Below are 22,231 nucleotides of genomic sequence, written 5' to 3' on the forward strand. Positions count from 1 at the left end.
AAAGAATGTATTCCATGGTCATTTTTTTAACCATCATGCAGGTGGCTGACACTTTTCTCACCTTCCATAGCACTGAAAGCTCTCTTAAACAGTTACATAAACTAAAAAGCATTCATATTAAAGCTAAGGTTGTGTTTCTTTGTCTATCAACAATGTAAAAGAAGCGAGACAGTGGATGTTTTTGCTGATGAAGCTTCCCATTCAGAAACAGAGCTGATAGAAGAAGAAGTGAGGTAATTTTGTCATGGTTTTGTGCCAGGCTCATTGTACTTTCCCTCCAATCTTTAGTGCCTCAGCTTATAATTACCATTATGTGTCCCACTGTGGTGTGTTCGCTTGTTAGGAGCTTATAGATATAGGTTCATGGTGTGTGGTATTATTCTGAATCTGTCTGTGGCAATTCCTTCATTTGCTCTGGGAGTCCAATTATGACCTCATGGAAGGCCTGAAGAGACATTGCTTGTAATGGCTGTTTTATAAACCCATGCAGCAAAGTTAGCCACTATATTGTTTTTCAATGTTCTTTAGAAATAAATGCTGTTACTAACATAAAACTCTTCATAATGAGGTTGTGATATGTCTCTCTCTTTCTTGATACCGATTAAAATTTGACTTCTTGTTACACTTAATCACCATCCAGCCACTCATTGTATTAACTGACTCCATTGTAAAAGGCATGACTTAGCTAAAGGAAAAGTCCTGAAGGGTACACATTCCCCATTTGTATTCTGTAGCCGTTCGGTTACTCAAGGAGAGCTGAGAGGACTGTGAATTTAAGAAATAGCTCCATTAGGGTATGGATTTTACTTTTAAAATGCCTTAATTTATTTTTGGATGTTGCTAGTAAACATTACTCCTTTCAAAGAGACCAATTGCATTGTGAAAAAAGGTGGGGCTTGATTATTTTCTGAAAGGAATGGTTTGATTAATTGCCTAATAGTAAAAGACCAGACTGCTCGATCAAGAAATTCTTTTTTACTCAGTCTAATTTCTCCCCATTGTGTCTCTAATGATAACTTTTTCCACTGCTGTTTTAGTACAGTTCCATAGACTGTGGGTTAGGAGATTTTTTTTTTTTTAGTTACAAACCAAACTTTTTCTAGTTGTTGGAACCTTTGCAAGTACTAATGATGCAGATTTTCATTGGATTACAGTCTGAGCACCACATATGAATCCACCACTATCGTCCAGTCTATATTTTGACAGACGTTCCAAGTTTAGTAATAATTAACAGTGCTACATGATAATTATAACATCTCAAATGTGGAGTTTCCTACAAACAAGAGTGCTACCTCTAGAGATAATGCAATCTAAAAAAACCCCTACTAATATGAGGGATAATGCAAAATTAAACTGCACAATTAAAATTAAACTGCACAATTAAATGAGTCCTAAGCTTTAGTGAGACTTAATATTATGTCAGCTAGTCTTTTCTTCCCAGGTTGATGTATTAATTGACACAAACCAACATTTTAATGTCAGGAAACAGACTATTGCATGGATAGTCATTACCAAGACATTGGAAACATTTCAGCCCATTTATCAAGAGCAAGTTATATGGAGCAAGTCAAATCATACATGTATAAAAAACCTGTATGTTATCAAGAAGTTCTATCAGAAAATTTACTCCCCCCAAAAATATACATAACAAAATGATTTGCTCCAAACCAGTGTCATGCAGCATATTTTATAATTAATAGAAAAGTTCATCTGAGCTGCTTTTTGACTAACATTACAGGAATTGTGAAGCAGCAGATAGACAGCCATATCAAAGATCCAGATCAACAGAGCAACGTCCTATGCTAGAGCGGACCAACTCCCGCTCCCGATCCACAGAGCGTCCTGACTCAAACCTCATCAGGTCGATGCCTTCATTAATGACTGGAAGATCTGCCCCTCCTTCACCTGCCTTACCGAGGTGAAACAGACAAATCAATCAGACTAATCCCCTCCTGCCCCACCAGCTCACCATTTTATTTTCCCAGTAGCTAATTGGTATCGCCTCATCCTTAGCTGATCACTAGTAGCAATAGATACTAACCTTTTCAGTGCCAACACACTATTTATATTCAACTCTGGATATAATGGTGTGGCAGCCATTGCAAATCATTTGCTAGCTGTATTTAACTACATTTGTTTATGATTTCTCATTTATCAGGAATCCTGGATGGTTTCCCACATAAAGCACTTCATAACTATCATATTCTTCTCTTACAGAATGAGAAATTATTTGTGTTCATCAGACATTGCTTATGGAACAACCATCATAACATCAAATGAAACTATTTTTTTTTTAAAAAAAAAGTTTCTTTAGATGGACTGTACTAACTTTGTCTATTAATTGTCATTTTAACCACCATTTTCTCTGACTACATTTTACTGTGCCATAGTCTGTATTGTTCCTGTTTGAGTATCCCTGATTGATATTTTGAGGATTGCTATGCATTATTCTTAGCTTAAACATAATACAATAAAAAGATGAGTGCATTTTGCTCTAGTTGATGTTCAGTAAAGCCTCTCCTTATTTTAGAACTGCAGAATACATTATTTGTTTTCTCAAAGTTACAGTTATTAACATCAAATCCCCAGTGAGAGTTAGAGTCAAATATCAGTGTCTTTTCTCAGTTTATTACTTTGTTTAGACAAATCCATGTAATCTCATTGCCACTTAAATGTAATTTAAGCAAATACATGCTGAGTAAAGATCATTGAATTTGACTTGTGGATAAATTTATGTGTATGTGGGTATTATATTCATATGCCCATGAATATGCACACAACATGTTTTCTGGCTTGACTGTACGAACAAGCGTCTTATGGATGTTCAGACCTAGTTTGGCTTCTTTTTCATGGAGAGATTTCTGTTTTTAATCAGGTCTTTTTCTGAAATGAGATAACAGTTTCACTCTGGGACTGCAAGGGCCCCAAGTGATGTAAAGCCTACTTAGTCATGTTATCAGTTCTTGATGATATTTAAGGATGAATTTGTCATTTAAAGGCTGTGGTTTGTTTTGATATGTGTCTCATAGGTCACATCCTCGATCTGGGTCTGTTCAGACAAGTCCATCAAGTACTCCGGTAGTAGGGCGAAGGGGCAGGCAGTTACCGCAGCTCCCACCCAAGGGGACGTTGGAGAGAAGTAAGTGTGTGGTTTTATCCAAATTACTCATGAAGGTTGGTTATATTTATTATTTTTCTTTTACCATTAGAGTTGAAATCTATTGAGTTTTTGTGTACAGGATTAGGATTTGACAGTAGTATTGTATTTTGTACTGTGTTTTCTTCTATTATGTTTTAATATCTACAATACTCTTGGCTGAAATGAATCACCAGCAATACACATGAACCAAGGTGGACTATTAGGATGATCCTGTTCCTTCTGAACTCAATAGGACTTTTGTCATTGACTTCAACAGGCACAGGAAATGATCTTCGGTGTGTTGTTTAGTGATAAAATTCTGGCTCTTTTGGGAGTCGGGAACATAGTGGATCACTTGTGGGTTCACGTGTAGTGTATTAAAGAACACTAATATAAAACATCTGCTTCTTGAAACAGGAAGAGCAAGAAGAGAGGTAACAATCTTTAAAATGGAAAAGGTCAGAAAGATATTTTGTGATTCATATTTTACTGGTCCTCTGATTGAGCTTATCTTTAATGTCTGTTAAAAGCACTGGTTGATCGAGACATTTTCCAAAATGTTTAGAAACAGGGGTATATAAACACATTTTTGATAGCAAATATATATTCACCTTCATCTTCTAATAATTAGATGTGCTGTGCAAAATCAGTCTAAATGGCCATATACACTCCTTTTTTTATCCTTCTTAACATGTATATTGTATCTTTTATAAAACTTCTGTTGTTTTTAACCCCTGTGCTTTGGTTCCTTTTTTTTGTTTGTTTGTTTGTTTTGTTTTTGTGACTTTCCCTAGACAATGGAGACAAGGAGATAGAATCTTATGAAGGTCTGTACATAAAGAAGGGCTTGTTTTTCACCTGAAAGCCTTTTTCAGAGGCTATATAGGGAAAAATAAACCCAACTGCAATTGATGTTACTTGATTACACAGATACAGTCAGAATTATTGTCATAAATATTTAGTCTTTAGTTTTAGACCTGTGGCTCATGAATTGTACAGGGTTCTACATGAAAAAGGTATAAATAATACTGTCTAAATATGATTGTCATTAGAAAAGTACCTAAACATGTACCCTTTTTAAAGACCAAGAATTTATGCTACAGCAAATAAGGGCATTTCAGCTAACCTGTGTATGTATGTACCTTTCCAGGATTAGCAGATATTCAGGCACATGTTTAAATATAGGCATTTGAAGCTTTTTGACATGTGTAATGTTAGCCATGCATTTGATCAAAACAATGCTTTTATTGCAAACATATTATAATGTGATACATTTGTTAAATTACAAGGTAATTTTCAAATAATATAGGGAAAAATTTAGTTGAATTAATTATACCTTTCAAAAAGGTATAATATTTTTGCTAAAAATGAAATCCCTTTATATTTTGTAACATTAAAACCATTTAAGTTACTTAATAGCAAGCCACAAGATATCAATTGCAGTCCTTGGTTATTCCAGTGAGGGTCTTTATGTAGTATTACTGAATCTGTCTCATCAGACTTTTTAATTTAATATTTACAATGTTTACAGTATTTATTTCCATTTTGGAAACAAAAACACCATGAAAAGAAAACTTTTGTTTTCTCAGATCACCACCCTAGTATATTCATTTTTTTGTCGTCTTATGTGTTGTGAATTGCTTATACGAAATACAGTCTAGATATGCCAGGAAATAATCACATCTAATCACATGATGTTTATTGTCATTGCTGTATATGCTTTTATGTTTTGCCATTCTTCCCTGCTCTTTGCATAGTGTATCTATTTAGACTGTAAGATCCTTAGAGCAGCAATTGTGAAGTACTGCATATTTTTACTGTGTTTGATTAGAGAGGGTAGCAGTCTTATTTATTATTTACTTCATAGGTTCTATAGAGAGAAATATAATAAATACAATAAAATAATTATTTTTTATAGGAGTGCTAGAATTGTTTGCTCTGGTAAGTACTGCTGGGACTTGAGGAACTCTGTTTTTACTTGAAGACTGAGTAATATTTTCCTTTAAGTCTGTCTTTTGAAAAAAAATAGTCTTTTGGAAAATCTGGGTTATGGAAAATTGCCAAATCCAGAGATGTTGAAGTTTTAATGTACAATAAAAGCATCATCAGTGACTCAAGATACAGTAAATAGATAGATTTCATTTTGAATTTACATATATAAAGATGGTAAAACCTGTTAAAAATATATTCCATAGATACAGTTTTCATACAGAATTCTATACAATTTTCTGTCATGAATTAAGATCTTATATTCTAATACCAATGAAGTTCTCCTTTGAGGCTTTTTCTCCCCTTCTATAGGATTTTCTAATCATTTCCTTTAAGGGGAGTAATAATTTTCTTTAAAAATAATAGTGCTCTGCAAGAACAGCAGATTACCTAACTTCTGTCAGTGACAAAACGTAATTAAGATTAATAGCAGTGTTTTTACTGTGGAGAATTGAATTTTACAGAAAGTTATTTTAAGCAAATGAAGTACCAGTTATAAAAACTCAAATGTAATAGAACTGGAAACACTGACTATCATAGAAGGAGTTTATGTTATTATTTAACAAATATAGCATCACGTAAATCTGAAAGCTTTGTAGGCATTTGAGCAGATTTTAATGTGTTTTTATATACCCTTGGATTAATCAAAATGGTTGTCTATTGTTGGGAAAGCCTAATGACCATACCAGAAAATGTCATCGTCACAGAACAGACCTTTCTGCTCTTATAGAAGCAGAGGCATTTCTATATTGCTTGGAAACAGGGTGTGAAGGTTAACCTTTTTGTATTTTGAAATCAATGATTTTATTGCTGACCAGATTAAGTTAAAATCGTACTGAAGAAAAGAGTTAATAAAAGATACATTATAGACAAAGAGGAATTTGAAGTCACCTCATTTTTTAAAAAGAGAAAAAGAAAAAAGTAAAAACTTATCTGTTGTTAACTTCTACAGTAGTCTCATTTAGTTTGCATAGATTTGAATAATCTGTATTTGTTATAGGGTTGAAACTGCATACCTTTTCTTAAAATGTAGTAGAAGAAAAGCCAGAACTCAAGTAAAAATAAGGGAGTAATTTGCTGTTGGAGATATTTTTTTGCTATAGTGCAGTACTCAGTGGAATGTGGAATATGGTGTGATTATGGCTGCGTGACTAGAAATGGAAGGGAAGGAATCTATAGGGGAAAAAATACCACTCTGGGTAATGGCTTTCCTAATTAGGATTAGAATTAAAATACCTTGATTTGGGTTAGATTTAGTTCCATGAGCTGTGTTATGTAGTTATGTAGTTGCATGATTTTGCTCTAGGGCATGTAGGTATCCCCAGAATACTTTATTTCAAAATTCTGAAATAGCCAGAGAGCTTTGTTCATAAGAAATCTAGCTGTGAGTAGCTGCGAAGGACCATTCCTATCTGTAGTGTATTGTCTCATACATACTCTCCCACATACTCTCTAGGAGAACATATTTACCTGTATTGCATTTACAGTCCTTTATCATCACGGTGTTTTTACTAATTCCTTAACTTCCCACTGCTGTGTTGCTTCCAGTGTCAGATTTACCTGATCAAAAGAAAGACTGAGTATTTATGAAATGCATATAATTATCTTATTTACCCAAGGTATACCATAGCATCTAGGCAATTTGAATTTTGCTTTAGCCTTTGTTAGTTTAGTATATTTTCATGTTAGGTGGTTGGAAAGTAGTTCTGAAGAGATGTCTGGGACCACTTAAGTTTTTATCGAATTTTCTCTACTGAATCGCCAGAACACTTTTTTTTTCCAGCTGAATATTTGCTTGTATATCTTTAAATTGTCCTAGAGATAGAGCTATCTTGTTTAAATGAACATTTGTAGGAAAACAATTGAAATTGGTTTTAGCATGTGAAATGTTTATTTACTCTTAAGTGTTCTCTATTATTAACACTACAGACAATAAGTGAATACTGCAATATTTATAGTTCTTAGGGGTTAATGTGATTTTTTTCATTTATATGTGGCTATAGTGTATTTCTTTATTCTTACTCGCCTTGGTAGAAGGATGAAATCAATCACTGCTTGTTGCTAATTAAAATGGAACACCATAAAGTGCTCTTGAAAGTATTCAGTATTCACCCTTTCAGTTTGTTGTTAATTACGAATCAGAGAGAATTTTTTCCTAATATAGATTTTTCCTTTTCCTCTTAAAAATAAACATAGCCCTTTCTTTCTTCATTCCCACAAAAAAATCTCCAAACTCTCCATCCAATCATAAAAACTAGAAAATTATGTTAGGTAAAGAAATGTAATAAAACCTTAAAATATGAAAATAAAGTGCTCAGAAATTTAGCAAACAGTAGAGCTCAGTGAGGATTTGCCCTTCTATTTATGCTTTATAGAACAGACTTTAATTACACGATCTCATAATAATCTTGTGTCTTGGGAAAGTTATTTCAGAGGCTGTTAAAGCCTGACATTAATGCTGATTAACTGTCCTCTCTTAACTTCAGGTATGGGTGATCTTGTTGCAGAATAAAATTAGCTATGAATGGAATTAACAGGAATACTTGATTAGGTTTAATCAGGGATAGCTAGCAGCCATAAGTCCAGTTTTTATATCTCTCTAAATACAATTTTGAATCTGTAAAAAGAACAATGTCAAGGTACTGTTGTAACAGCATGGAGTGTGAGTTACTGAGGCAGTCCGACAATTAGGAAACACAGATACCCCTGACAGAAACGCTGTTTATTTTAAGGGGTTTTATCTTATTCAGAACATCATTTCTTTGTTAAATGAGACATAGTTTTGCAAAATGAAAAGGAATTTTGTTGTGCGTTTTCCAATGCCCTACAGTTTGATGGGAGACAGAGAAAGACTATTTTAATGCAATTGCACAGGACCTGTATTAACAGTGGTCATAATCCTATCATACTCTATCAGCTGTGATTTCACGTGTTTTTAAGACTATATGATATATAGGTACTTTATTTTATAAAAGGTGATTGATCACATGTATATAATATAGGATAGGAGCTTGGATTACCTTCAGCTTGGCTATGAACTTGATGACTTAGTCAAACACAGCAGTCTGAAAAATGAAGGCACATAGCTTTGCACCCACCCATTTGTTTGTGTGGACACTTCTGTGGAACTGGCTGTATGATGTTAGACATCTTTGTGCTTGCACAGCATAACTTGCATCATGTGTGCTTGACAGGAAAGTAAAGAGAATAGCTTAGTTAACATCAGTACCAAGGGTTCCTTAGGATACTGCCTGAATCTGCCTTGGGTTTTTGACTTCAACAAAGAATTTGCAACAATACAAAAAACCCCTTTGGGTTTTACTTGTGGATGCTTAGTTCGCCCTCCTGAGAGGGGGCAGAGACCTCAGCCCCTGAAGAATATTAAAATATCTTATTTGCATTGGTACGATTTCAACAGCAAAACTTGAACAAATTTTACCAAAATGAAGAGCTCAAAGTTCTGACGTTTCAAGGAAAGTCATAGTTTATCGTTTTCTCTTGGATTGGCAAAAGGAGGAATTAAACAGCTTTATGAAATTTGAAGATCTTACTATCTAGGTCTGAGACCACAAAGGGCATAAAGAAAAATGACTGAGGAGTCATAAAGCTGTGCTCATAACATCCATTGTTTGTTTATGTTTCAGGGTACCAACATGCCACAACCACTTTAATTCAATTCTACTGAAATCGATTTTTTTAAAGTCTTAGGCACATCTTCTATACATTTGAGTGTATAGATGATATCCCTGCTGAATCTTTTAATTGGAATTTTCAATGTCATGATTTTAATTGGAATTTAAATGCCGTGATTTTATCACAGAATTATAGAGCAGAAATCCATGCAGAGGTTAGTTTCCATTGCATTGGCTTTGATTATAGCCTAAATTTCACTCTATTAACAATAACCTGCTAGAACAAGTAGTTTTTAAATTACTATTACATGCTAGCTAAACCTGAAGTCGAGTAATTCGATGAGCTATTTAATTGTGCATAAGCTTATACAGGTAATGAGAGAACTGAAAAGAATTCTGGGAACAGCGAACAAAAAAATCAATAAGTATTCAAAATCTGAACCTTGAAAAACTACAATGTACTGCATTGTGCCAAAAGTGTTTAATGAATAACTGACATTTAAATTAAAGCAGGCATATGGTACACCGGTTGCTTATCTCGACGCTCTTCAGCATCACTAGTGTTGTTACCTTCTTGAGCTTTGTCACAAAAGAAAGTTTGGTTCTTTATTAATGACATAAAAATATATTTGTGTTTCTTATAGTTAATGGTATCTTTACTGTTATTTCCAACTATTTCAATGTTCTCTAGTATTTAGATATGCTCTAGGCAACTGTAGATACTGGTGGAAAAGCATCTTCCTTTATGCATTTTAACTACTATGAAATCCAGGTAAAAAGCGTATTATCTGGGAAATTGAGGATATTTTTCCAAACTGGAAAAGCATTTGCATTGTTTGTTCTGCACTTATTAAGGTACCAAGTGTGTCCACTTGTTTGTGATTTATACACAATTTAAAATGTGCTGTTTGAGAATGGAGGCTTAGACTTTTATTCCTAGAAAAACTAAAGCAAAGCCAAGCAGAAGATACTTTTAAACCAATTATCTACAATATCTGTCTGTTTTGTCTGCTTTGGTACTTATTGTCTGCTTTCCAGTGCTTCAAAATTTAATAAGAAATTGGCAACAAGGGACGGCAAGGGTTGCATATGAGCATCATTACTTGCTGAAGGATCTCATTGGAGTAAACTAGAGATATTAATGAGAAATAGCACAAAGATTTATTTAATCTTTGATTCACTAAAAAAATAATATCTGCCACAGACTGAGGGTTTGTATGTTATTGCGGATGTCTTTTGTTTGATGTTTATCTTTTATTTGAACAGCTTGTAACAAAGCATGCATGTTTTTGTCTTGCTTTTTTCCCCCTGTCATACCTTGCTTATACAAATGCAGCAGGAGATGAAGAAAACAAGCGTACTGGAGTTCAGGAGTCAGAGGTCGAGGCAGGTCTGTCTGACCACAAGTGCCTATCTCCTCTAGATATGATTTCCCCTGAGCATATAGGGAAGCTTTACCAGCCAGCTTGTCAATGTATTGAAGGAAAAAAACAGTGAATATTTATACCATTTTATGAAAGAACAACACAAGCAAGTTCATTGTAGCATAGTTTATTTACCAGTTGTGAATGCTTAAAATAATACAATCTGAAAAAAAAGTCACCTAAGTTTTTAACTTTTTTATCCTTCTCTATGAAAGTACTCTGTCACTATGCTTAAGTAACACCCTTAACAAATCTGGGTAGACATCTTTTAGATGTGGTGCTCTCTAGTTTGCATTTATTATTTTTACAAACAGGGAAGTAAATGCTATTGTGTCATGACATGTTTTTTTTCTTCACTCGTGTAGGCAAACAGATTATGATGAAAATAGTAGGAAACTGCATTACATGGAAATCCTTAGACTATTTTGTATAATGTCCCTCATCCTGCTTGGAAGACAGTTCAGTTGGTAGTGGGATGAAAACTGATAGTTCTCAACTCAAATACCATGTGATTAAAACATAAAATTTTAACTTCTAATTTCAGAAAACACCCCATACACATTCAAATATATGCAGAGATCTAAAGATTTTTTTCAATCATTTTTCTGTTCATAAGTTTCTTTCTCAAAGGAAGATTCATAAGTGCATAAATTTAACTTTTACATGCATTGTTAATAGGTTACATTCTGTTATCCATGTCAATAAATGTCAAAAGTGGTGGAAGCATGGCGTGAAAAATGATGAGCTGAGCAAGAAACACATTTAGTACTAGCTGGTAGGAAAAACTACTAGCATACTTATGTATGCCTAAAATGCTAAATGCTGCTTAAAAGTGTAAGTGCCTGAATCTTGTGCCCTGAACCCCTCTCCCATTGTTATTTAAGAGAAGAAAATACAGATTACTATTTTCTTCTACAAAACAAAGTCAGGAATAATTACTGTGAAGGACTCATTATTTGTTCAAAAATCTGGATGCTAGAGTAATTTCAAGATTTGGGAAGTGAAAAGAAGGTTTATTTTTTTTTTTAATTGTAGTTCTCACTTAAGCATCCAAAGTGTCCTTTAAGATCTTTGCCTTCCCATTTTTCACTATAGTACAATTTACTTTTTTCTTGCTTTTGTTATGGTTTTGTCACTGTGGTGTTCAGTGGTGTGTGTACTGTGCATTCTTCATTCTGTGTGCTTTGTGATAACTCAAACATAGTGCATGGAGTTGTGCTCACTTAGCTTACAAAACATTTGTGTGTGCTTATAGCTACACTGTTTGTCATAGTAGCCGTTCCAATTGTTAATCATCATTGTCTATTTTTAATGTTGTAAAGATGAGGAAAAACATCAAACCCCACCTGTTAATGGGCGAAAAGGCAAGTTGATTATGATATTGCTTGTGAATTGTGGGTGCTTTAGAAATTTTACTTATTTTTTGCTGCATGTGTGTGTGTTGCTTCGTTCTGCTAGCTCAAATTAGTAAGTTCACGTACGTTCAATTTCAGTGTGTTGTTTTACTTCCTCTGTATAATTATTTTCAACTACGATTTAAAAATATTTCTTGGAATCAAAACCTCCAGATTTTTATATTTTTACAGCTAACTGTATTGCTGAAGTTATAGTTTACACGACATGTGATCATGTTGGCTATTTAAAACTAGGGGGATAGTTTCTCTATTTCTTCTCATTTTGGAATTTGTGGTCTGCCTTGCCCTAAGAGGCCAAGTAGTTTGTAGACATCTGCAAAATTGTCTGCATTGTCTTCCACTTTTTACCAGGTCTATATTCTTTTACATCCTTTGTGTATATATTTTACAAGTTTGGCACGTTTTAATCTGACTAGCAAAAATGGACCATTTTAATTATCATATGCTGGCAGAGAAAGACTTATGTTATTAGCAATCATTTCTATTGTCTAGTTTGTATTATGTTTGATATCCTTGTCTTTTTGAAATGCTGTAGATATAAGTGTAATTCAAAGCACTGAAATGTTAACATGGAGATTTAGTTTTCTTATCTAAAAAATAGAACAAGAAAGTTGCAATGAACAGCTTACTTTGAAGTTTTATATGAGTTCATGCTTCTAAATTGCTTTGATTGTTTTGAAGAAATATGTTACTATTTTTGCATGTACTTCTAAAAGCATATTACATTAGACTTTGTCTCATCGATATCTTCTTCCAGTGAACAATGCATAATCTGGACAGTGACTTGGATTTATTAAAATTTGGATATTCATTCTTACACTTCCATCTCTACCAGAAGCCCACGTGGGGTACAGACCCAGCTGCACTATTCTGGACTATTCCTAGCTCTCTACTCCCTCAAACAATTAATTTAGCAGAGAGAATACAGAGCAGGGATTGAGTTTTGCCTCCGCTACCTCATTCTGTGGGAGGGAAAACAATTTTAATATGTCCCTTATTATCAGGTGTAGACAAGGCAGAATGAGGTGCCTTTGCAGAGAGGGTGCCATGTCATGAGCCCATCACAGAAATGCATATGGTCACCTCGCTTACTCTGGTGGCTATGCCAGCATAGTCCTCAATGAATTAAAATGCTGGGAGTCTGCTGCTGTAATTGTAACGCATGACAAATTACCAGATAGTTCGGTGTCACACTTTTAAGATCTAAATTCCAGTCATAATAAAGTTGTAGACTTTTGTCACTCATCTGACAAGGCTGACAAACCAATAAACTGTGATTTAGTCAGGCTAAAGCTGGTTTTGTTCTCAGTTTATCTTCTACTCCTTCAACAAAACCAATATTTTATATAATTAATTATAGAGCCTGAAAGATGTCCATTGCACAATAAAATAAATTGTACTAACCTGTATTTAAGATAGTTTCTTTTCATATTTTTATTAATTTCTCTAAGGTGTCCATTTCATGCTTTAGAAATTTCTTCTGCAGAGCTCTTTTCTCCAAGAGAATAATCAGTGCCTAATATTTGATTTCAAATATTTCTTACCAAAACCACTATTCCTTTCCAATTTTCCTCAGGTCTTTTGCATTTCTCTTGCATGTATTTTGTATGATATCTTTTGATTATTTGAGTTTGTGAGTGTGGTGGTTTTACCCCCACAAAAATCCAATCTCCAAGCTTCCCCCCACCTTCCCACAATTTACCTCAGCACCAAAGAGAAATTTTCAGGCAGGCACACCTCTGTATCGGGGAAGGGAAATATATACATTTATTCCTATACAAATAAATACTGTACAAACTAAAAGAAACTGTATATATACAATATTAACACATTTCTATCATCCCTTGAGCCCCTCCCTCAATCAGTTCAGGAGAAAACCCTCAGGTTGATAGGTAAACAGTCCTTCTCTCATTAGGGTGTCAGGGAGAAGGGTTTCGCTGATCACTCCCCACCAACCTCCAGCTCTTTTCTGAGGTCTTTTCTTCCTCACAAAGTCCAAGAAGATAGCTCTGAGTCCGTCCTCCGTGGTTCCGTGCCAATCTCTGCTGTGTGACTCTCCCTCCGTTCCGTAGCTGCTGCAGTTCAGCTCGGCTTGTCATGTGCACGTGTCCCAGGAATCATTCCTCCTCCCTCAGTTTTCGGCTGCCCCCAGCAAACTTCTGCAGGGCACCCTCCAAGCCTCTCTCTGGCCCGTCTCCAATTTCGCCTGGAGTTTTTTCTCCTGGCACCGAGCTGCCTTCTCAGCTTCTTTGGCTCAGCTTCAAAATACTAAGCCTTACATCCACTCCCACCTACAGCGAGGGGGAAAAGCCCCCACTCAGCTTTCGCTACAGGTGTTCAGTCCAGTTATAACTGTCCCGAGCTGCCCGCAGCCTCGCTGCAAAGGGCGGGGAGAGGGCTTGGCTGAAGGCCTGCCTCTCTCCCTCTTACCTCAGCGGTTGTGAGTCTCTTCCCTCACAACACATGTGCACTCCAATGCTGCCTCCAGCCCTGGCTTGGCCACAGCTGTGGGGCCAGGGCCCCTCTTCCCAGGCAGGGAGGGGGGGAAGGAAGGGGGCCCTGCCACCCCTGGGCCCTCACTCACACACACTAAGACACAACAGCAGACTGACTGCCAACTCTGCCAACTCTGCCAACTCTGCCAACTCTGCCAACAGTTTCCGGTTGTCATGTATATCTAATTTTCCAGGAGCGAACAAGAAGAGCTGTGATTGATTCTTCAGGGGGAGCTCTCCTGGGACCCAATCACCTCTAGGCCCCCCCCGGCTCCCAAGGGGGCAACTCAAGATAAGACAGTGGGAAAAGGATCCAGGCAATTCTGTCCTTTACTGTCTTAATTTAGGGTGCATAGTAGATGATGTAGCTATCAAAGCAAAATTTTAAGCCTTTCAAGTTATCAGTTCCCTCACTCTCTAGAATATTTCATGGGATTACATTACAGCTTTGTCTATATTATGGGAATCAAAAATGCCTTCCAGTTCTCATCTCCCAGATAGAGAAGCGTCTGGAGTCTATTTGTGTCTTAAGTCTGTAGCAAGACTAGACTCAAGTCAGAGTCCTCCCCCTTTTATGCACTTTGGTTTCCACATACACGGGAGCCCCAGCACTCTGTGAGCAGTCTGGATGCACGGAGTAGAATTGAAAGTGTGCTGTATTCCAAACCTGTTGAACAGTTTAGACACAATCTAAAGAATTTATGTGACTGAAGCCAAACTAGGCAGAATAAAGGGGCCCCAGTCAAAGAAGTGATGACAGATCAACCTGCTTAACTGACTTGCAGAAGTAGTGTTCAAATACACTTTTTTGAAAAACAAGCATGTAGCTGTCATGCCAGAGGGCACTCTCATCCTGGTGACTGACCTGAGCATCTTCTTCCATCTAAGACCATTTGGATTCCTGGAAATGGGGCCTACACTTTGCCTGAACTACTAAATATGACTACCGTGAGTCTCTTTTGTGCTTTCTATTCCTCCGGCCGCCTGAATCTAGACTTCACTAAGAGACCACAACAGCTTCTAAATTTTGCATGAGAAATGATACTGAATGTGTTTTATGTGTGCTGTGAGAATATTTAACATATTCATATGTGTTATGAGCACCTAGAGAAATACTACATTTTAATTAAATCCTAGTTCAAGCAAAATAAGGTTTATATAAGGTATAAATCTGTTCAGACTGTGGTAGTTGTAGGCAGGCATATAACTGCAATCTGCAGGCTGGGAAAATACTGAAATTAAAAAACCCACTACACAACACTACAAAACAGTAGAAGTAAAGTACTCATAAGATGCTCCAGGTAGAAGAACCTACATTCTATTGAAATTTGTTATATCAGCAGCTATTTTACAAATTTAGCTCTAAAACTAACTGGGAAATATGACAGATGATAATGAGTCTAACTAATAACTTGTCAATAAATACCTTCAAATTTGACGTATTTATAAAAATGTGAGGTTGCATCTTTCAAAACTACATCACAATATTGAGTAGCATTTCTAAAACATGGCAATGGGATGTCATTTTGTCTGCTTGTTAAACACAGTTTGGTTACTAATTTAACATTTTAATAAGTAATGCGGAAAAATAAAGCAGGTGTTTCAGTGCAGAGAGTATTTGCATGTAAAGATGCATGTAAAATTTGCATGTAAATTTGAGCAATAAGAAAACTTATATGTTATTAATTATTAGTAATTGATGTTCAGAAGAACCTAGAACATTCTGAAGAAACAAATTTATATTTTTCATCTTTGTGTAAGCCATTTATTATATTTTCTTTGTTGGTTGGTATTAATGCTTAAAGCTGCTGACTTAGTTTCAGAATAATTTTTTGAACTAAATATTTTCTTGACATTTTAGAATTATGCCGTGAGCTTCAGTCTTAACTGCACTGAAAAAGGGTAGAACACCTGTGATTGCTTGCAGAGCTTTTTTTTTTATGTGTGTGTTTGTGTGTGTGTGTGTATGAGAGAGATGCAAGATCATATAGTAAAAAATTATCTTTCTGCATTGAAAATGCTTGAAGGTTTGCTGTAAGATTGCACCTTTGTCAGTAAACATAAAAATAACATGGTACAAAGATCTCAAACCCTATACCAAGCTAAACCTTACTTCTGCATTCTGCAGAGTGCATTTGTAGGCTGTTCACATTTTCTTGCGTGCACAGAATACTTGCTGACACCCAGGGAATGGTAGTGCAAACTGAGGAGAGATTATGGAAGAGAGGTGTAGAGGAGAAGCTTGTATTTTGCTCCACATTTATTTTGGTCATTACTTGTAATTTTCCTTGTTTGAATTCATTATTCATTAAATTCTGGAGATATTTTGGCTTTCCTTGTGTTTACCTTTTGCAGCAGTATGAGGATAACCACACCAACACTTACTAAAAATCCATCTAGCCCAGTGTCTGGTCTTCAGCAGACCAGGTGTGGGTGCTGGGGGAAAGGGATATAAGTAGGACGAGTAGAGCTGCTCTTCTGGGATGTTCCAAATACTCCTGTTGATAAAAGGGGTCAGCTGTATCGCATCCGTGTCTGACGTGTTTCAGGCATATAGCCAGAAGAGGGAGCAAAACTGCCATATTTTAAAAACATGGCAAAAGATATGAAACAAACAAAGAAACCCTCCCCATGCCCCAAATGGTCCTGGGAAAAAAGCCTTGATAGTGGCTTAAAAATAATATCTTTACTTTGTGTTATTTAAATATGCTTTACTAAATATTAATGTACACATGTTTAATGTACCATTAACTGACAGTATTTTTTCTTCTATGTAACCTGGAGTATTAATGTTTTTCTGGTCTTTCTTCATGTTTTACAACTCTATTATATTTATAAAAGTCTGATTTTTAGCTAAAGGTAGGCTATGATTTTAATGAGTGCTGTTGCAACACGTGTTCTGTGAGACCATGCTTGAGTATATCTACAATTTTTATTAAAAATAAGCAATAGAAGATTCAAATCAATTTATTCCCCATATAGAGGAATCAACTAGTAAAACATTTTAAATATAAATTTAGAACAGAATTGACTAGATTTGCAGGTAGGGAATATGATGAGAAGAGACTGCTATGGGACTAGGCTTAAGTGATTTATAGCTACAAATAATTCATGTAGCTTTGAAGTCAATTTGAAAAAAGCATTTCTGTACTAAAGAGTAACCTACAGTGCACTTTCATCTTCTTTATACTAATAACAATAATATGAAATGTTGCAGTACCTTTAATTGCTTAGCTGATGACTTCCAAAGTGCTTTTAATATATTCCAGCTGCAGTCCCAGGAAATGAAGCTCAAGGTTTAGGGTTTTTTTATTTTTTGTTTGCTTAGGGTTTTTTTGTAGAATGTGTAGTTCTGTAAGGATGATGAAATTGAAACAATAAGTAATTAAGATATGTCAGAAATTTTATTGGAATGCTGTATTCATTAAAACAATGATACAAGTGATGCTTAGATAGCCATTTATGAGCAACGATTTATTTAAGGCGTTATAACATTTCCTGGCATTCATTTGTTGATTCTGCATATTATTTTCATGTGAAGGGGGTGTGTATGTGTGCACATGAACACACGTGCAAGGTGCTGTCTGTGCCTTTATATTGTCCATGCTTTACCAGCATTCAAGACAATCTTCTAAGAAGCATTTCAGTTTTTGAAGGAAAGACGGATCATTATGTCTCAGATAAATGCCTTGTCCTCTAATGTACAGGATTATTCTGTAAAATATTCTTGTATTGTATGGAGAAAAAAATGTAGATCAACTGTTAATGTGCCAAAAAAAGGAAGCTAAAAGATTATGTCCTCAGATTGGCTGTGGAATGTTACTTGGAGGTCTTGGTCTGTATTAGTCAGAGAAAGACTACGTGTGTTGTTACTTTTTTTCAGATATTGGATGAATCTAGTTTCTGTTACATCGGGGTAGGGGAGTATCAGCACTGTTTTACTGAGGCACCTGAAGGTTTCCCTGATGTAGGAGTGACATCAGTTTGGCATAAAGTCTTCGTTGCTGACTTTGTGTCATTTGGAGTTGGCCTTGGTCCCATTAGCAGCATGCTGGTGGTGCAAGGTGGGACTGGATTCATTCCAGATATAATTTAGTACATCTGAGATGATTCACATACCATGATTTGAAGCCATTTTCTTTCACCTAGTAGAGGTTTGACACAGCTGAGAGTATTTCTCTCTGTGTGAACTCTAGAGATTGATGGCTCTTTTTAATTTTCTTAGGGACTTTGTTTTGTAAAATAAAACTTGTATGCAGTGAGTTTAGCCTTAACTAATTATTATTCTTCTATTCTTAATGCATGAGTTAAAGATCTTGAGTATCTGATTCAAAACAGTTTCTCAGCTTTTGGCAGATTATCCCACAGTTTTAATGACTTCTTATTGGGCTGCTTTGTGTTTAAGAAGCACTAACCAAATCCACTTTTGATTTATTTTTATGGTAGTTGTCACCATACATTATTAATAACACAATTTCTTTCTCAGCATTCATTGCATAAAATTAAAAATAGAAAGAAGTTCTGAGGACTTTTCATTTGCAGTAAAAGATGACTAAATTAAGTATGTCCTAATGAAAAAGTGAAGACTTTATGATAACCTAATTAAAAGTCTAAAATGAGATATGCACTGATAAAAATTGGTTCACAGAAATTTGAGGTGCTGAAAAGGAGATAAAAGCTGAGGGGATTTAATGAAAAAAAAGACAAATTCCAGTAAAAGAGAAAGTATATATAAATGTTTCAAGTAAAGGGTAGATATGAAAAGGGCTATTACTGTTTGTAGTATAGAGAAAACAAGGGAGGAGGGAAGCATTTGCATAAGAAAACTTGTCATCATTAGCATCTGGTGTTTTGCTGCATCATCCTGTGCTTCTGCATATTGCTGCACCATTCCAGTTCAAACCCTGAGCAAACTACAGTTTCTAGGTTCTGAAACTGAATTAGGAGTTCTGAAAAGAGCTCTGACTGAGAGTCAGAAAGAGGGAAAATCTGCATAAAGCTGGCATGGAAATCACTGGGCTTCCTGATATTCTTCAGTATTTAGATTATTTGTTATATATCCTGAAAAAATCCCGTGTTGTAGATTACTGTCTGCCTACTTTTTGTGTTATTCTAAGTATCATCTCCACTATTTAACCTAAATTATAGTCTAATGGTATTTTTTTCCTAGAAGTGACTACTCCTTAAATGCAAAGGTAGTTTTACAGAAATCATTGAATTTTTTTAAGAAGACACTTCTGGACTCATTCAAGAAAAGGGAAGAATTATTGACATCAGTAGATATTTTATTGCTAACCATGTATTTTCATAGAGATAAAAGGAAGAATCACATTTTTTCTAGGAAGGATCATAATAAGATTTTATTTCCACAGTTTTGTAACAGAATGTTCCCTTTGAAATTTCTCATTTAGTACTTACTGCACATGGTACTTCAAAGGTGATAGTTTCTGTTTCAGTGTGCATATCTGTGGAGTCATGAAATCATTATAGTGACAATTTTACTGATGCGTTACTTAAAGCCTACATCTCCATCCCTTTCAAAAATCAAAGCAGCCTTTTATAGGACAGCAGCCTTTTCTAGGACACAGCCTGTCATGGGCCAGCAACAGCCACAGATAAGAAGGCTGCAGTATGCCTACAGATAAGAATTTTACGTGCTTATATTTTGAATGCTAGATATCCGTAAGTCTCCTTTAAAAAGTAAAACAGTAAAAAGAGTCGTAGGCTAATATGTCAATTTATTTTTGGATGTGTAAGATAAAAACTGTTTTCCATATCTATCATATTAGTCTCCATCCCTGGCTATTTATGTGACTATAAAAGTGATAACATCTATGGGCACTGGTTGTGAGGTACTTCACATTGTGGGATCAGCAAAATAAGCAGATTCTTAACAGCCCAAAGCAAAAACAGAGTTTAGGGTATTGAATCTGTCCTGTTAATTGGTCTAGATTTGGTTTTGGCAAGAGATACCAAAAGATTTAAAACGGATAATATTATGTTAACCATCCAGTTGGTTAGAAGATAGAGAATTAAAGTGTAGAAAAAAATGTTTGACAACCTCAGAAAGACTATCATCTTGCAACTTGAGAGAATGTAGTCTTTCTGGAGCAGTGGACACTCATCTATCCATAGCTTTTTCCCTGAGTGGTTAGATCAGAAATGCCAATTTCAGTTACAGGATCCATAATTAGAAGGACAGTTTTTATTGTGTAATTTAATCTGCCTAAATTAAAGACTGAATTTAAATCAAATTCCAGATTTAGAAAGCAAATCCAACTTGGTTTTATCTTAAAAATTAATTCTTAAACATACTTTGTCAACTTTAAGTAAATATGCATTATTACTCTTTCAGGGTTGGGTTTTTGTTTGGTTTTGTTGTTTTTGTTTGTTTGGTTGGTTTTGTTTTTGTTTTGGTTTTTTGTTTGTTTTGTTTTGTTTTGGTTGGTTGGTTTTTTGTTTTGGTTTTTTGTTTTGTTGGTCTTTTTTGTTTGGTTTTTTTTCATGTTTTGGTTGGTTGGTTGTTGTCTTTTTTAATTATAGCTTTGCAAATATGTTTTTACCAAAATAGTTCTAACTTCCTTTATAATTTACAGAAACACATAGATAATGCAAGAAGCTATAGAATGTAGAGTAATAACTTCTAAAAATGGACCAAAATATTTTGTAAACAAGCCTCTGTTTTTTATACCAGTTGTTAAATATCAAAGGGAGCAGAATATTTGATAGGTTACATAGATACTAACTTTCATATAAGATGTTCTGTTCCAGAATGTTTAAGATGTGTACTAATTCTATTCACTACAGGCCTCTAAGAATTAATCTGAATTTTTACCATCTTAATGATAATACATTTGTTTAGATCAAGTTATCCCAAATGATATTAGATGTCTTATAATGTAAGTTACATAATATTTCTGATTTTTTTTTTGGTTTGTGCTAGAAGTAACATGGGAGGACCAGCAGAAAAAGGTGAATGGTACAATAACTGATGACAAACCATTGCCGAAAAAGAAACACCATTCTGAGACAGGTTTGTCAGGGTTTGGAAAACCACATGAAAGCATGAGACTATAAAAACACATTTCATGCTTTTGTAATGCGTGTGTGCTTGATGTACCTATTTTTTTCACTTTGGTGTGAAATTTTTAGTATGTAGAGACCATTTAGATTACATAGTTCTGTTTTAGAATAGCCAAAATAGATCTGCTTTTGTAAAAAATTGTGTTAGAATGCACATGCATTAGAAAAGAAGTGTTCTGGCACAATATTAGACTAAGCCTGCTTTTTAGTTTTGAATTTTATTATGACTTATGTGTTTGTAAAAGCCTCAGGGATCCAAGTATGATTTATGCTGATTCTTATTTAGTTGACCAAACCAAGGTATCTACTGCACGTATGGTGGAAAAATCGTCTTCTAAAGACTTGAATCTGAAACTTTATTGCACTATCAGACATGGCAGAAATAATATTGTGATATAATTTTTTATACAGACTGCATTTGATATCTCCATACAGCTGGAGTTCTCAAATCTAAAAGAACTCTTCTTTCCTCCATTTTGAAACTGTCACAAACTTTTTTCACCCCAAACATCAAGTTCAATTATTCAACTATCTTTGTTCCTACAAATGCATAGCAATAAAATTAAACCTAGTAATAGCAATGATGATGATGATTCTGTCTTCTGCATCAGATAATGAAGGGTCTTAATCACATTAATTTATGCACTTGTGAAAGGCAAGCACACTGTAAGGTGTAAAGAAAGAAGAGAGAGAAGAGCAGGGAAAGGAAAAGGGAAAGGGATGTTTATATAGCAGGTTTCACCCTATATTTAAAGGTTGATCCACATTTATTTGAGTGAATGGGAATTTTTGAGTTCCAAGAATACCTATATTTGATTTTGGGGTGCAAATATCTCTCTACTGGGCATATTTGTTGTCTCATTCTAATAACAACATTTTTACCAATCACAGAATTTAAAGTTTACAAGATTGGCCAACTGTGTCACCTCCTAAATTAATGCTGTAGTCTCAGTTTTAGGCTCACCTACATACTGATAATTTGCAAGATTTTTGTTGAAGCTCAACTACTGTACAGCTGGAAGTGCAAGAGTCAGAACTGAAGAGCAGCAAAATC

General features: G+C 35.1%; 1 protein-coding gene across 38 annotated transcripts in view; it reads left to right on the plus strand.

Moving 5' to 3' along the window:
• Window positions 1–22,231, plus strand: part of RIMS2 (regulating synaptic membrane exocytosis 2) — a 458,893-nt gene that overhangs the window by 319,893 nt on the left and 116,769 nt on the right. For 33 of the 38 annotated variants that reach the window (XM_039387624.1, XM_039387618.1, XM_039387621.1 and 30 more), the window contains 2 exons: window positions 1,739–1,918; window positions 3,030–3,139. In XM_039387624.1, the coding sequence (XP_039243558.1) occupies window positions 1,739–1,918; window positions 3,030–3,139 (290 nt within the window). The remainder of the gene's footprint in view (window positions 1–1,738; window positions 1,919–3,029; window positions 3,140–22,231) is intronic. The other 5 variants (XM_039387626.1, XM_027717662.2, XM_039387633.1 and 2 more) reach the window with 1 other exon arrangement.

Source organism: Pipra filicauda, unplaced genomic scaffold (genome assembly GCF_003945595.2).
Source record: "Pipra filicauda isolate LSUMZ 115617 unplaced genomic scaffold, ASM394559v2 scaffold57_size4234018_pilon, whole genome shotgun sequence".
NCBI lineage: Eukaryota > Metazoa > Chordata > Aves > Passeriformes > Pipridae > Pipra > Pipra filicauda.